Source organism: Neophocaena asiaeorientalis, unplaced genomic scaffold (assembly GCF_003031525.2).
Source record: "Neophocaena asiaeorientalis asiaeorientalis breed wild unplaced genomic scaffold, Neophocaena_asiaeorientalis_V1.1 scaffold773, whole genome shotgun sequence".
NCBI lineage: Eukaryota > Metazoa > Chordata > Mammalia > Artiodactyla > Phocoenidae > Neophocaena > Neophocaena asiaeorientalis.
The window spans coordinates 69,956-85,657 of NW_020172815.1; the positions used below are offsets into that span (position 1 = coordinate 69,956).

Consider the following 15,702-nt stretch of genomic DNA (forward strand, 5'->3'; position numbering starts at 1 on the left):
ATATGATCATCTCAATAGACGCAGAGAAAGCTTTCGACAAAATTCAACACGCATTTATGATAAAAACCCTTCTGAAAGTAGGCATAGGATCTTTCCTCAACATAATAAAGGCCATATATAACAGACCCACAGCCAACATCATCCTCAATGGTGAAAAACTGAAAGCATTTCCACTAAAATCAGGAACAAGACAAGGTTGCCCACTCTCACCACTCATATTCAACATAGTTTTGGAAGTTTTAGCCACAGCAATCAGAGAAGAAAAGGAAATAAAAGGAATCCAAATCGGAAGAGAAGAAGTAAAGCTGTCACTGTTTGCAGATGACATGATACTATACATAGAGAATCCTAAAGATGCTACCAGAAAACTACTAGAGCTAATCAATGAATTTGGTAAAGTAGCAGGATACAAAATTAATGCACAGAAATCTCTGGCATTCCTATACAGTAATGATGAAAAATCTGAAAGTGAACTCAAGAAAACACACCCATTTACCATTGCAACAAAAAGAATAAAATATCTAGGAATAAACCCACCTAAGGAGACAAAAGACCTGTATGCAGAAAATTATAAGACACTGATGAAAGAAATTAAAGATGATACAAATAGATGGAAAGATATATCATGTTCTTGGATTGGAAGAATCAACATTGTGAAAATGACAATACTACCCAAAGCAATCTACAGATTCAATGCAATCCCTGTCAAACTACCACTGGCATTTTTCACAGAAACTGAACAAAATATTTCACAATTTGTATGGAAAGATTAAAGATCCCGAATAGCCAAAGCAATCTTGAGAACGAAAAACGGAGCTGGAGGAATCAGGGTCCCTGACTTCAGACTATACTACAAAGCTACAGTAATCAAGACAGTATGGTACTGGCACAAAAACAGAAAGATAGATCAATGGAACAGGATAGAAAGCCCAGAGATAAACCCACGCACATATGGTCACCTTATCTTTGATAAAGGAGGCAGGAATGTACAGTGGAGAAAGGACAGCCTCTTCAATAAGTGGTGCTGGGAAAACTGGACAGGTACATGTAAAAGTATGAGATTAGATCACTCCCTAACACCATACACAAAAATAAGCTCAAAATGGATTAAAGACCTAAATGTAAGGCCAGAAACTATCAAACTCTTAGAGGAAAACATAGGCAGAACACTCTATGACATAAATCACAGCAAGATCCTTTTTGACCCACCTCCTAGAGAAATGGAAATAAAAACAAAAATAAACAAATGGGACCTAATGAAACTTCAAAGCTTTTGCACAGCAAAGGAAACCATAAACAAGACCAAATGACTACCCTTAGAATGGGAGAAAATATTTGCAAATGAAGCAAGGGACTAAGGATTAATCTCCAAAATTTACAAGCAGCTCATGCAGCTCAATAACAAAAAAGCAAACAACCCAGTCCAAAAATGGGCAGAACACCTAAAGAGACATTTCTCCAAAGATGATATACACACTGCCAACAAACACATGAAGGAATGCTCAACATCATTAATCATTAGAGAAATGCAAATGAAAACTACAATGAGATATCATCTCACACCGGTCAGAATGGCCATCATCAAAAAAATCTAGAAATAATAAATGCTGGAGAGGGTGTGGAGAAAAGGGAACACTCTTGCACTGCTGGTGGGAATGTGAATTGGTACAGCCACTATGGAGAACAGTATGGAGGTTCCTCAAAAAACTACAAATAGAACTACCATATGACCCAACAATCCCACTACTGGGCATATACCCTGAGAAAACCATAATTCAAAAAGAGTCATGTACCAAAATGTTCATTGCAGCTCTATTTACATAGCCAGGAGATGGAAACAACCTAACTGTCCATCATCGGATGAATGGACAAAGAAGATGTGGCACATATACACAATGGAATATTACTCAGCCATAAAAAGAAACGAAATTGAGTTATTTGGAGTGAGGTGGATGGACCTACAGTCTGTCATACAGAGTGAAGTAAGTCAGAAAGAGAAAGACAAATACCATATGCTAACATATATATGGAATCTAAGAAAAAAAAAATGTCATGAAGAACCTAGGGGTAAGATGGGAATAAAGACACAGGCCTACTAGAGAATGGACTTGAGGATATGGGGAGGGGGAAGAGTAAGCTGTGCCAAAGTGAGAGAGTGCTGTGGACATATATACACCACCAAATGTAAAATAGATAGCTAGTGGGAAGCAGCCACATAGCACAGGGAGATCAGCTCGGTGCTTTGTGACCACTTGGATGCGTGGGAAAGGGAGGGTAGGAGGGAGGGAGACGCAAGAGGGAGGAGATATGGGAACATATGTATAATTGATTCACTTTGTTATAAAGCAGAAACAAACACACCATTGTAAAGCAATTATACTCCAATAAAGATGTAAAAAAAGATATATGAAAGAGTGGCCAGAAACATGCTAAAAAATTACAAAGGATTTTGTAATTTTTAAAAAAGTGTACAAAATGTGCTACATAGAGTCCAAGGACTAAATCCTTGACCAGGGCTTCCCTGGTGGCGCAGTGGTTAAGAATCCGCCTGCCAATGCAGGGCACACAGCTTCCAGCCCTGGTCCGGGAAGATCCCACATGTCGCGTAGCAACTAAGCCCATGCACCACAACTACTGAGCCTGTGCTCTAGAGCCCGAGAGCCACAACTACTGAGCCCATGTGCCACACCTACTGAAGCCCATGCGCCTAGAGCCTGGGCTCCACAACAGGAGAAGCCACCACAGTGGGGATCTCTGCACTGCGACGAAGAGTAGCCCCCACTTGCTGCAACTAGAGAAAGCTTGCAAGCAGCAACGAAGACCCAATGCAGCCATAAATAAATAAAATAAAAATTTAAAAATATATATAAATCCTTGACTAAACAAAGGCAAGCCAGGTCTTTAAGGTAAAGGTAGATATGAGGACCATCAGGACTGGTAGTCACTATATGATGCTGCTGAGGATGCAGTTCCTAGGAAAAATGTTTCTTTAATAACTAGGTAAGATTTTTTTTAAATGTAGTATCCACAATATCCAGCATACAATATAAAATTACTAGACAGATGAAGAACATGGAAATGTGACCCATAATCAGGAGAAAAACCAATCAATATAAAGAGATGCAGGAATGATGAAATTAGGAGACATGAATTTTTGACATTTATTACAAGCAAATTCAAGGATTCAAAAGAAAGTACAAACATAATTAAGGGTAAAATGGGAAATACCAATAAAGAAATGTAAACTGCAAGAAGAGTAAACTTGAAGAAGGGCAATAAAAACTACCCAAACTGAAGGAAAGAGAGGAAAAAAGCCAAAAAGAAAATTGAACAGAGACTCACATAGTATCAAAGTTGTTAGAAAAAAGTAGGTCAAAAGATATGCCACATTCATTAAGGTAGGGTTCGAAAAAGATCGGAGCCCTGGCCTTTCAACTATTTTAACCCAGCAGTTGGAATACAGCAGACCCTCAGAAATATTATGATAAATGGATTAAGCCCAGAAAAAAACAAAAGTATGTTGGTGAAAGGGCTAACAAGACAGGTATTAAACTTCTTGCATTTTTCTTGTTCCCACAGTATGAATGTGTATATGTGTAAATATAATTTGGTGAGGCAGACAGTCTGAGGTGATTTTCTGTTGACTTGGCCTTCTCCAAATAAACCACCAGCGGATTTCCTCTTCCTGTTTGCATCTACATAAACATGGAGGTATGATGAGGGGAACTACAGGTTAGAATAAGAAGTTATACAAGCTTATAGAAGCCACATTCTCAAATTTAGAGCAAATATTAAGCCAGAATCTTAGACTTTCAGTGCTTATCTTTTCTGAATTCCCATTTTTAATATTTCATTCAACCTTTTTCATGGATCACTTAGTCCTTATGTTTCCTCTCTGTCTTTCTAGTCAGGGCAAGAACCCTGTGAAATTAATCCTTCACAATAATGCTGTCCAGGCCGGCCCATTCCATTATCTCTACAACAGGGCAGGTGGTCAAAGTAATGCCTCCGTTGGTCTGGATCATCAATTAGTTAGCAGTGATCCTCTGCATTTTCCCTGGAAATACTGATTTCTACTTTCAAATGTAATTCAACTAAAAAAAATTCTAGATTGCTTTCTAAGTGCCAACACTGTGCTTAACTCAGTGTGAGACAACAAAAGGAAGAAACAAACTCTGCACACTACAAATTTACCATGATGAAGAAAAAGATCAAGTTTAAAAGTAACCACACTAAAAAGCAGAGTGAAAAAAAGTGATAAGAGCCACAGAAAAACTGCTGTAGGTCCCAACATGTGAGAGGCAATAGGAAAATGTCATCCAGGTGGAGCTGCAGGAAGAACAGCATTACCAAAACAGGGCTAGGGAAAAGACAAACACGTTCAGGGAATAGCATTTGTATTTGTCATGGACCAGAATCTAGAATGTGTTAAGTGGGAAACAGTGGAATATAAAACCAGATTTGCAGACTATGGTTAGAAATGAAAGGCTTGGAATTTGAATATAAATTTGAAATGAAGAGTGTAAATTAGATAATGGTGAAGCACTGAAGATTTTTTAAGAGAAGGAAAGTCATTCTTCTTGTAATGAAAGGAGAAGTTTAAAAAATGGAAATAGGCAAAGATAACTGAGACTTTGCCTAGGAGACATGATATTCTTAACAGAAATATTAAAGACAAGTGGAAGAAAACATGTAGCAGGGCAAAAAGCTAGTTGAAGTATCAAAAGAACATGCAGGTGGAAACATGGCACCAGAGTTTTGGAGAGATTGGCAGTAGAGCTCTGAGTTAAGGAATTATGCTTCCATGAGGTGGGATTTTTAGGATCACATTTACTTCCTATATAGAAACCAAAAAAGATAGGTGGGGGATGAATGGGTACCTCAGGTTATTTAAAAATAAGTTAATGACAAGACAACTGCTTTAGGTTCAATAATTAACATTTTACATTTTACAATCCTCCAGCTCTTGGAAAAGGAATCCAGAAAGCAACCCTCCTAATTTCTCTTGAGTATTCTTTGAAGATACATATTCTATCCAAGAACATTCTAACATCTTAATGCATACTCTTAGCTAAATTTTAAGCTAATCTGATTAGAAACATATTCATACTGAAACAATTACTTGCATTTTTTCTAACCTGTGATAAATGCTTTATTTTGAACTTTCTTTGAGATCCAAGAGCTTTTACTTTTAAACCAGAACACATGAAAGCTCTCAAGAAGGAAATACATAGGAGCATAGTCATACATTTGGCCATATAAAATGGTACTGTAAACAATATTCCTGTTACAAACTGCTGTTAGTATGTCTCTCTTCTCTTTCCCCTCCAATCCTCCAAATTAAAAATACATTTCACCCTTGAAAACCATTGGTGTTAGTGACACCAACCCCCTTCCCCCCCACAGCTGAAAATCCACATATAACTTTACAGTCAGCCCTCTGTACGTGCGGTTCTGTACGTGTAGTACTGTAGTATGTATTTATTGGGGGAAAAAAATCCACGTATAAGTGGACCCATGCAGTTCAAACCTATTTTGTTCAAGGGTTAAATGTACTCGCATATTTTGTAAGGCTCTGCTTATACTGTTATAGGCCATGACTGGGTTACGTATTCACTTTTAAAACCTCTCAAATGTTGAAATTTGGATAACCAGGAAAACTATTTCAAATGTTGCTGGTCAAGGTATATACACTGGCAACGTACATCTGTAACTAAAAGGTGCCTTGAAGGATGCTTGGTCCTGTCCAAAATGTCCATGAGCATATTTGGTCCATGCCAAATGGTCTGGGACAAGATCAAATACCAAGGACCTTTTGGTGTGGACCAAACATCTGTTAACCAAAGAGTGTATTCACACCTTTCACAAGTACTAAAAGGAGGCCTGAGGTTAAGAGAGAGACTGAAGGTCCAGTATTGATATTTAACTCTATGCTCTTTTCTTCTCTTTTAGTCCTGAGGACCCAATTGGACACACACACATAATTTAGTTGGTATTATTTACCTTATCCATAGTTTTTGTTTTTTTTTAATTTTTTAAATTGTAGGTCTAGAAATTCTATATTATAGGAGATATAGTTTATCAGTCTATTATTATTCTGTTCATATTCCTTTTACCCTCTAGTAATAATTCCTTTAATCCTTTCCCACAATTTTATTCAACTTTTATTTTTAACTATACACTCTATTTATGTCCTCTAAAATTTTTTAAATGTAGAAATAATAATGTCCATTGAGAAAAACATAAGACAAGCCGAAGGAACATAATAAAAACTACCCACAATCCTACCATCAGCAGAAAAACTGTTACTATTTGGTAACACGTCTTGAATTCATATATACATTCCATGTATACAGTATAAGACAAATACGTATGTATTTATTTACTTTAAGATTCTGATTTCTTTTCCTTCTGTTTTTATCTTTGTATATTTGTTTTGTTTTAACCTTTATTCTGTTTATATCCTTTGGCTAGTGTCCTAGGCTTAACCAAGGTCTGAGTTTGGGGACTTTTACCTTCTTTGGCTGCACTTAAAAGAGTTTATCTTACATTTTTGCATATTTGACTTTAGTATTATAATAGTCTTCTCCTTGAAATTTCTGAATTTCTGTTTTGGTTCTTGAATTTCGTCGTTTTTGCTCATCTGTTTACTCTCCCTAAATTCATTAAAACTTATTTTATCTTGTTCGTTAGTTGACGCATTTCACAGCATCATCTTTTAACTATATGTTTTCATTTATGTGACCTTCTGGAAAACGTAAAACCAAAAGGGCGGAAAACAGATTGGTGGCTGCCAGCAGCTGGGGATAAGGAGAAGGAACTGACTAAAAAGGAGCATACAAAGCCCTTTTTGAGGTGATAGAAATAATCTATGTCTTCATGTAAGCTACGCTAAAAAGGGTAAATTTTATTATTTGTAAATTACATCTCAGCATCAAACATATACATACAAACACACAAACACAATGACATAGGAAGCAGAACTGATATGACTTAACAGTGAATTATCATGATCAGGGGAGGAGGGCCAATGGTAACCTTCAGGTTTCTGGGGGTATGAAAAGGTATCTTGTTTATTTTGTAATGAAGGGACTTTTTTGATGTGCAGGAAAGCTGGCAAGGATACCTGTCCACATGTTATGCTATGTTAAAATGAATCTCTTAAAAGGTAGAATGAACTGTGGAAAGTGCTACTGAGGAAGGAAAACATACAAAAGGTTGGCGCAGGGCAGCCACATACATGGTCATGGTCCTACAGGAGAAGACCTCCAACCATACCAGCAGGTAGGCTCGAGCCCCAGCTTCAGGTGGGTCATCCAGTAGGTGAACATCCTGTGGATGCTAATATAAGCACAATTCTTCAGAAGCTCCTCCAGGATCTTGCCAAAGAATCAGGGCCCCACTGTGTACAGCCCATCTATCAGTTCAGTGTAAAGCACGGCCTTTCCAAGTGACCTTGAACCTCAATCCCTGCACTATCCTCTTGTCCCTTTTCTCACAACCATCGGGGGCTCTGCTCCTTGCTCCAAAAAGGTGATCACATCTGGCTTAGAGATGGATATACTAGTGAGTTCAGGTACCTATAGTTCATCAACATTACATCTCTGCTTTACTGTCTCTCTTTGAAAGGTCCAGACATTCCCACTTATCTTGAGAAAAATCTAAAGAAAAATCTAAAGCCACATCCCTGAACTTTAAAAAATTAATCCAGGGTCAATCTTCCTTAGTGTTCTTCCTAGGAAAAACAAAGAGTCCAGAGAAGCACAGCTGTACTTTGACTTTTAGGTATGCAACAACTCTAACTTAATCCACAGATACTTCTTTTGCGGAGGGGTAGAATGCATGAAGCCCAACAAATCCATGAACACAGTAAGTGACCCCAGAACCACTGCACTGTTTTTAACTTTTCTCTTTAAAAACTCCCTGTTCTATCTACTATAAAATGGTCAAGAAGAATTCCTTGTTCTCTCTACTATAAAATGCCAAACAGGGGGATTTAGATGGCATGTCCACAGCAACAATCTTTGTAGAAAAAAGCCTCACATAAACCAAAAATGGAGGCTTTTTTCCATTTTGCACCTGCCTGCAAACTTCCCTTAACAGAGGAACGCTGATTTTCATAAAACAGCTAAATCCATGCAACTCAACAGAACCACAATCTAAACTGTTTTCCTCAGACAACAATGATTCTATTACAACAAATCAGTACTCTATGGTAGCCACTAGCCATATGTGGTACTCGAAAAATGTGTCTTGTCTGAATTGAGGTGTGCCGTAAGTTAATATTAAACTTTGCCTTTTGAAGACTTAGTATGAAAAAATAACTCATTCATAATTTTTAAACACTGATTACATGTTGAAATAATATTTGAATATACTGTGCTAAATAAAATATATTATTAAAATTAATTTTACCTGTTTCCTTTTAATTTTTAAATGTGGCCACTGGAAAATTTAAGTCTTTACAATACAAAGGCAAGTCTAATCTTCTTCATGACTTTACTTATAGAAGACTTAACTAATCAACTATTGAATATAATAAAAATTGCCTTTTTATAAATTTAAGTTCAGTTGTTTCAAGAACCATTTTCTAACGCAAATATTATATATTAATATAGATTCACTTGGATAAAAGAAATTAAAAAGAACTCTATATTCATGCACTGCTGGACCATATTTAATCACTCTCAAAAGATAGATCACCTCTTTCATTAGGCTTGTAAATTTGACACAGTAAACAAAGCATATTTTCTCAAAGACCTTATGTCAGAATTTCACACCCTAGTTAAAAGATACATGACCACCTAAGGCACAAGCACAAGGTATTTGGCAGAATTAAAAAAGCCATATGCACAGCAAACAAACTCCTAACGTATTACCTGATAGATATCTGATAAACTGCTGCTCCCAGAGTCACTGGCAATGCTACAACCAGACTGACTAGAAGACACATGAGTCACCTGTGGATGAGGGTTGTCTGCAATGTGCATCTTGGTAAGATCGGCTGGAAGCTGAAAAAGAAAAATAATTTAAGATAATCTAAATATCAAGCATTACCTTTAAAGAGTTCTTGACACACTGTAACTTCTGCAACAACATTTTGTTTTATGTACATTTCTGTGCAACCTAATTTCTCATCTAAATTCTCCATTCTTGGGAAAAATCTTAGAAAGTGCTAAGAACCAAATCAGCATTCTGACTGTTAGGCAAGCCTACAGTGGAAGCCCACTTAGCAGTTTTCAAAAGACATTACCATGAGTAATGGTATTTCAGAGGAAAAAACTGGCCTTTCCTCAAATAAAAATATCAGCTGTTGCTACCGTAAAAGGTAGGAATGCTCGCTCGCTCACTCCCTCCCTCCCTCTCTCTCTCACACACATACATACACACACAAACACACACACACATACACACACACACACACACACACCCCTCACTAACACAAAATGGTTGCTAATTCCAGAACAAAACAGCAAAATCTTGGATTAAAGTACAGCATCTGGCACCAAGACTTAAAAAAGGTAACAGTTGACTGCATTCAATATTCCAAAAATTTAGTAAGCCTCTTTTCATTTAATATTGTATTAGCTTATAGTTGGCCCCTAAAAAATTTGTTAGTAATCATAATTATTTAATGAATGTCTATGCTAGGTATAGGAATACAAGAGATGCAGAAGGAAATGATTCCACCACCTCATCTTTAATATGGTCAGCGATACAAGTTGTACAATATAATTCGCACCATAAAACTTTAAAAAATTTTACAAAATAAATGCTACAGGAGTTGAGACAAGATACAAACCACTGTGCTCCAAAGCGGTGAGAGAAAATTTTACAAAGGCAATATGATGATGTATTTTCCAAATAATTTCTCTGCAACTAGCTATTCAGGACTACTGAGAGAAATCTATTTACTTTTTAGAGCAGGGTTTCACATTACTTTATTACAGGAAAATGTTAAAGAAACACATGCATTAACAGTGGAAACTAAATATACTCTGAAGGAGAAAACATCCAAGCCTGAATTATATTATCTCAAGAGGAAGTCATGGTAATTATAAAAATTTACATGAAAAAAACTACATAACAAACTTCCCCTGCTGGGATAGGTAATTCAGATGAATCCTGTAACTCAGATATACAGAAAAACAGTAACACACACAATCTGATCCTTGAAGGTGCTTTTCTCTTAAGAGTATTTTCTGATTCCTAAAGAGGAGGCAAACAGGTTGAGAAGCACTTCTGACAGCCCCTGGTTAGAGAGACAAAAGTTATATTCGAAGGCCTAGCATGGAAGGGCCATGCTTTGGATTTGGACCCTGGAAAGTACATTATACCCTAGTAAATAAGTGTGATCCAAAAGTAAACTGATGCTCATTTTACAATCATCTCAATCCCTGATTTTGGATTAAAGTTATACAGGATTACTAATGCTTCCAGTCAGCTACTGAAAGCAAACACAAAACTTCACCACAGAAAAAAAAACAAATCATCCTAGGCCTCAAAATACTAAAAACAAATTCCATACACAATATCCATTGCTCAAATAAAACCAGGCACATTAGGAGACAAGATGGCATTCATGAAAACTAAGGGAAATAATAAACTCTAGAAACCAGTGAAGAAAAACTTCCAAAAAATGGAGTTATCAGATACAGATCCTAAAATAACTGTATTTAATATATACCAGTGGTTGGAAAACATTTTCCTCAGGGGACCAAAGAGTACACACTTTACGCTTTTGCAAGCCACATACAATCTCTGTGGTATTACTCTTTTTTTCTTTGAAAATTTAAACAACCTTTTAAAAATGTAAAAATCATTCTTAGCTCACAGGTCATACAGCTCACAGGCCATATTTGGTCCAGTTTATCGATCATGACATACACAGAGAAAGACAACACTAAGAATTTTAGCAAAAAAACAGGATAGAAAGCCCAGAGATAAACTCATGCTCATATGGTCACCTCATCTTGGACAAAGGAGGCAAGAATATACAATGAAGAAAAGACAGCCTCTTCAATAAGTGGTGCTGGGAAAACTGGAGCTACATGTAAAAGAATGAAATTAGAACACTCCCTAACACCATACACAAAAATAAACTCCAAATGGATTAAAGACCTAAATGTGAGGCCAGACACTATACAACTCTTAGAGGAAAAAACATAGAAAGAACACTCTTTGACATAAATAACAGCAAGATCTTTTTTGACCTACCTCCTACAGAAATGGAAATAAAACCAAAATAAACAAATGGGACCTAATGAAACGTAAAAGCTTTTGCACAGCAAAGGAAACCATAAACAAGATGAGAAGACAACCCTCAGAGTTGGAGGAAATATTTGCAAGCAAAACAACTGACAAAGGATTAATCTCCAAAATATACAAGCAGCTCATGCAGCTCAATATAAAAAAAACAAACAACCCAATCCAAAAATGGGCAGAAGATCTAAATAGACATTTCTCCAAAGAAGATATACAGATTGCCAACAAAGACATGAAACAATGCTCAACATCACTAATCGTTAGAGAAATGTAAATCAAAACTACAATGAGGTATCACCTCACACCAGTCAGAATGGCTATCATCAAAAAAATCTACAAACAATAAATGCTGCAGAGGGTGTGGAGAAATGGGAACCCTCTTGCACTGTTGGTGGTAATGTAAATTGATAGTCACTATGGAGAACAGTATGGAGGGTTCCCTAAAAAAGTAAAAATAGAACTACCTTATGACCCAGCAATCCCACTATTGGGCATATACCCTGAGAAAACCATAATTCAAACAGTCATGTACCACAATGTTCACTGCAGCACTATTTACAATAGCCAGGACATGGAAGCAACCTAAGTGTCCATCAAAAGACAGATGGATAAAGAAGATTTGGCACATATATACAATGGAATATTACTCAGCCATAAAAAGAAACAAAATTGAGTTATTTGTAGTGAGGTGGATGGACCTAGAGTCTGTCATACAGAGTGAAGTAATTCAGAAAAAGAAAAACAAATACTGTATGCTAACACATATATATGGAATTAAAAATAAAAAGAAAATGGTTCTGAAGAACCTAGGGGCAGGACAGGAATAAAGATGCAGACGTAGAGAATGGACTTGAGGACACGGGGAGGTGGAACGGTATGCTTGGACGAAGTGAGAGAGTAGCATGGACATATATACACTACCAACTGTAAAATAGATAGCTAGTGGGAAGCAGCTGCATAGCACAGGGAGATCAGCTAGGCGCTTTTTGACCACCTAGAGGGGTGGGATAGGGAGGGTGGGAGGGAGATGCAACAGGGAGGAGATATGGGGGTATATGTATATGTATAGTTGATTCACTTTTGTTAAAAAGCAGAAACTAACACACCACTGTAAAGCAGTTATACTCCAATAAAGGTATTAAAAATAAATAAATAAATTTTAAAATAGAAAGTCAACAGATGGATTCAGTAACAAATTTGATAGAGCTAAGAAAAAACAGAAAAATAAACATTGGTCTGAAAAAATATCTAGAATGAAGCATGGAGAGTAAAAAGAATGAAGCTAGGAGAGACGGGCCAAGAGCCAAAGGATATACAGTGAGAAGGTAACATCTGAATAACCGGAGTCATAGAAACAGAAGAGTACTTAAGGCATAGAAATGACGGCTAAGCATTTTTCAAAGTTAAAAAAGGTACTCACAGACCAAGTAGCTTTAAGAATTACAGGCAAGATAAATAAAAGCCAACCCATACCTGTGCACACCAGGGTAGAAGTGTTGGGGAAAGAAACAAAGAGAAAAGTCTTAAGAGCAGTCTGGAAAAAAAGAGATTGCTTTGACAAGAGCAAAATTAAACTGATGGCTCACTTCTCAACTTGGAAGCCAGAAGACAATGAAGTGTTATCTCTAAGAGCTAGAATTCTACACCCAGTAAAACCAGTCCTCAAAATGGGCAAAACAGTCATTTTCAGAGAAACAGAAATGAAGAGAAATACTCCCACGGCAGATCTACAGTGAGGAAAATCCACTGGGAGACAGAAAATGATTCCAAATGAAAGCTTCTAGATGAAGGAAAACCAATGAAAATCGGAAATGTGTGAGTAAATCAACATGAATATTGACTATATAAAATAGTAACACAAACCATAAGAAAGCTTATGTAGTTATATTAATGTCAGATGAAGTAGACTTTGAGACAAAAGCATTAATAGACGCAAAAGGGGACATTTCATAATGATAAAAAGTTCAACACTAAATAGATTTGCACCTAGTTACACAGCCTCAAACTGTATTAGGTAAAAAAATGAAAACAATAAAAGAAGAACTAGATGAATCTACAATTATGCCACGAAACTTTTACCACCCATCTCTCAGGGACAGAATAAGCAAATAAAAAAAAGTAGATACAGAAGATATGAACATAATTAACAAATCTGACCTGAAGTGTATATATCAACACACAGAACACTGCAATCAACAACTACAGAATACATTTTTGGGCTTCTCTGGTGGCACAGTGGTCGAGAATCCGCCTGCCAATGCAGGGGACATGGGTTCAATCCCTGGTCCGGGAAGATCCCACATGCCGTGGAGCAACTAAGTCCGAGAATCACAACTACTGAGCCTGTGCTCTCCAGCCCGTGAGCCACAACTACCGAGACTGTGTGCTGCAACTACTGAAGCCTGCGCGCCTAGAGCCTGTGCTCCACAACGAGAGAAGCCACCGCAATGAGGAACCTGCACACCTCAACAAAGAGTAGCCCCTGCTCGCCAAAACTAGAGAAAGCCCAGCAACGAAGACGCACAGCAACGAAGACCCAACACAGCCAAAAATAAATAAATAAATAAATTTATTTAAAAAAACCATAGAATACATAATTTTAGGGTATATACATAAACATTTATAAGCACTGATAGTAAGGCAGGCCTCGACAAAATTCAAAAGGTTAAAATTACACAGAGAATATCCTATGATTACAGTGCAAATAAGGTAGAAATAAGTAATAAAAAGATAACTAGAAAACTATTATGTATTTGGGAAGTTATAAAACAAACCTCTAAATAGCCCATAGGTCAATGAAGTCACACTGGAAATTAGAAAATATTTAAACAGAATAAAAATTAAAATGCTATATATCAAAACCTGTGGAATAAGCTAAAGCCATGCTTAGAGGCCATTTTATAGCTCTATTATGAGTACTAAAAACGGAAGCAGAAAATCAAAGAGCTACCAATAACTGGTTTCAATAATACAGAAGATAGAGGAGTATGTTCCACCTCAAAGGTGTTCCTCTTACTTAGTGTCTACTGTTTAGATACAAAGAAAAAAATCTCATCTAGTAATGAAGTAGACAGAAAGGCAAAGACTGAATATAATTTTAAAATGACAAATGTCTGGTTGGGGTGTTGGGATGAGGAAGATATTTTATTTTCCAAGATTCCTACAGAGGTAAGACCAAGGAAAAGGAGATCAACCATAAAAGTAACACAGTGAACCAAAGCCACAAGAGCATATCTATAAACTGGTTTGGTAATGATACTTACAACGTACTGAGTAATCATCATCCTTACTAGACCCTAAATGGCAAGCATTATTATTATCATCCCTACCTTACTGATGAGGAACTGAGGCAATTAGACTAAGCAACTTGCCCTAGACCTCACACTCACGTAAGCAGTGAAGTTGAAATTCAAACCCAGGTTCACCTGATTTCAGTACTCTGCTATACTCTACTTTATGCCAGGAACTCTGCTAGAAAAGATGAAAACAGATGGGTCCTACCATCAAGGAGCTCAGTCGAATAGTGGAGAGAACACAAAGAGTTATAAGCATATAGATCTGCTTTCTAAGTCATGAAGAAAACTTAGATCTTCATATAGGAATCCTCTCAACCTAGCTATCTGATGGGAATAATGATGATGATGATTGAAACTAACAGCTGAGTGCTCACTATATTTACCAAATAGGTATACTACAGCAAATATATCCTTCTACATGCTTTTTATATAGATTATCTAATTTGAGTAAGGGCTACTGCAAATTCAAGAATAGTGAGTAAAATAAGAATGATAAATGTAATGAAGGCTGTAGTAGGACTAATGCTTATTAGGGCTAGGGTTGCTCCTCCAATTAAATGAATTAATAGGTAGATGTTATTATTTTACCCGATTTACAGATTAGGAAACCAACACCCAGAGAAGTTATAAAGCTTGCCCATGGTCACATAGCTAGGAAGCAGGAGTATTGAAATCTGAAACCTAGGCTGCCTGACTATAAATCTGTTGTTCTTTCCTACGAAGTTGTTTCCTGATATTAAGTTGGGAGTTCATAACACCCAGTACTTACCATTTTCTTTAAAACAAAGAAAACATAAAGGAAAAGGTTTTCTTCCAATAGGAATTCTTAATTTCTTAAAACTTCTCCACTGTCTTTCAGCTCATCTGCCCTTTTTCCTTTCCTGACCCCAGCCAGGATTTAATAGCTGACTTTTCATCAGCAACCTCAATTCACTTACCCCATCATCTTCCAGCCTACCAGGTCTGGCAAAATTCCCTATTTTCCAAACCCATTTCTTATACCTGAACTTCTGAGCTCTGTTGGAGTTCACCTATCCAATGAAGACTAGTGTCAAAGTTTTATTTGGAGGCTGGGAAGGCTAATGGCTTAAATACAGACACAGATTATGAAAGTACATAGTTTCTTGAAGACTATGTATAC

The 15,702-nt window shown here is 36.8% G+C and overlaps 1 protein-coding gene across 2 annotated transcripts in view; it reads right to left on the bottom strand.

Annotated features, from left to right (window-relative positions):
- RAPGEF6 (Rap guanine nucleotide exchange factor 6) overlaps positions 1 to 15,702 on the bottom strand; it is a 177,026-nt gene that overhangs the window by 46,372 nt on the left and 114,952 nt on the right. For both annotated transcript variants that reach the window (XM_024741655.1, XM_024741654.1), the window contains one exon: positions 8,880 to 9,011. In XM_024741655.1, coding sequence (XP_024597423.1) covers positions 8,880 to 9,011 — 132 coding nt within the window. The remainder of the gene's footprint in view (positions 1 to 8,879; positions 9,012 to 15,702) is intronic.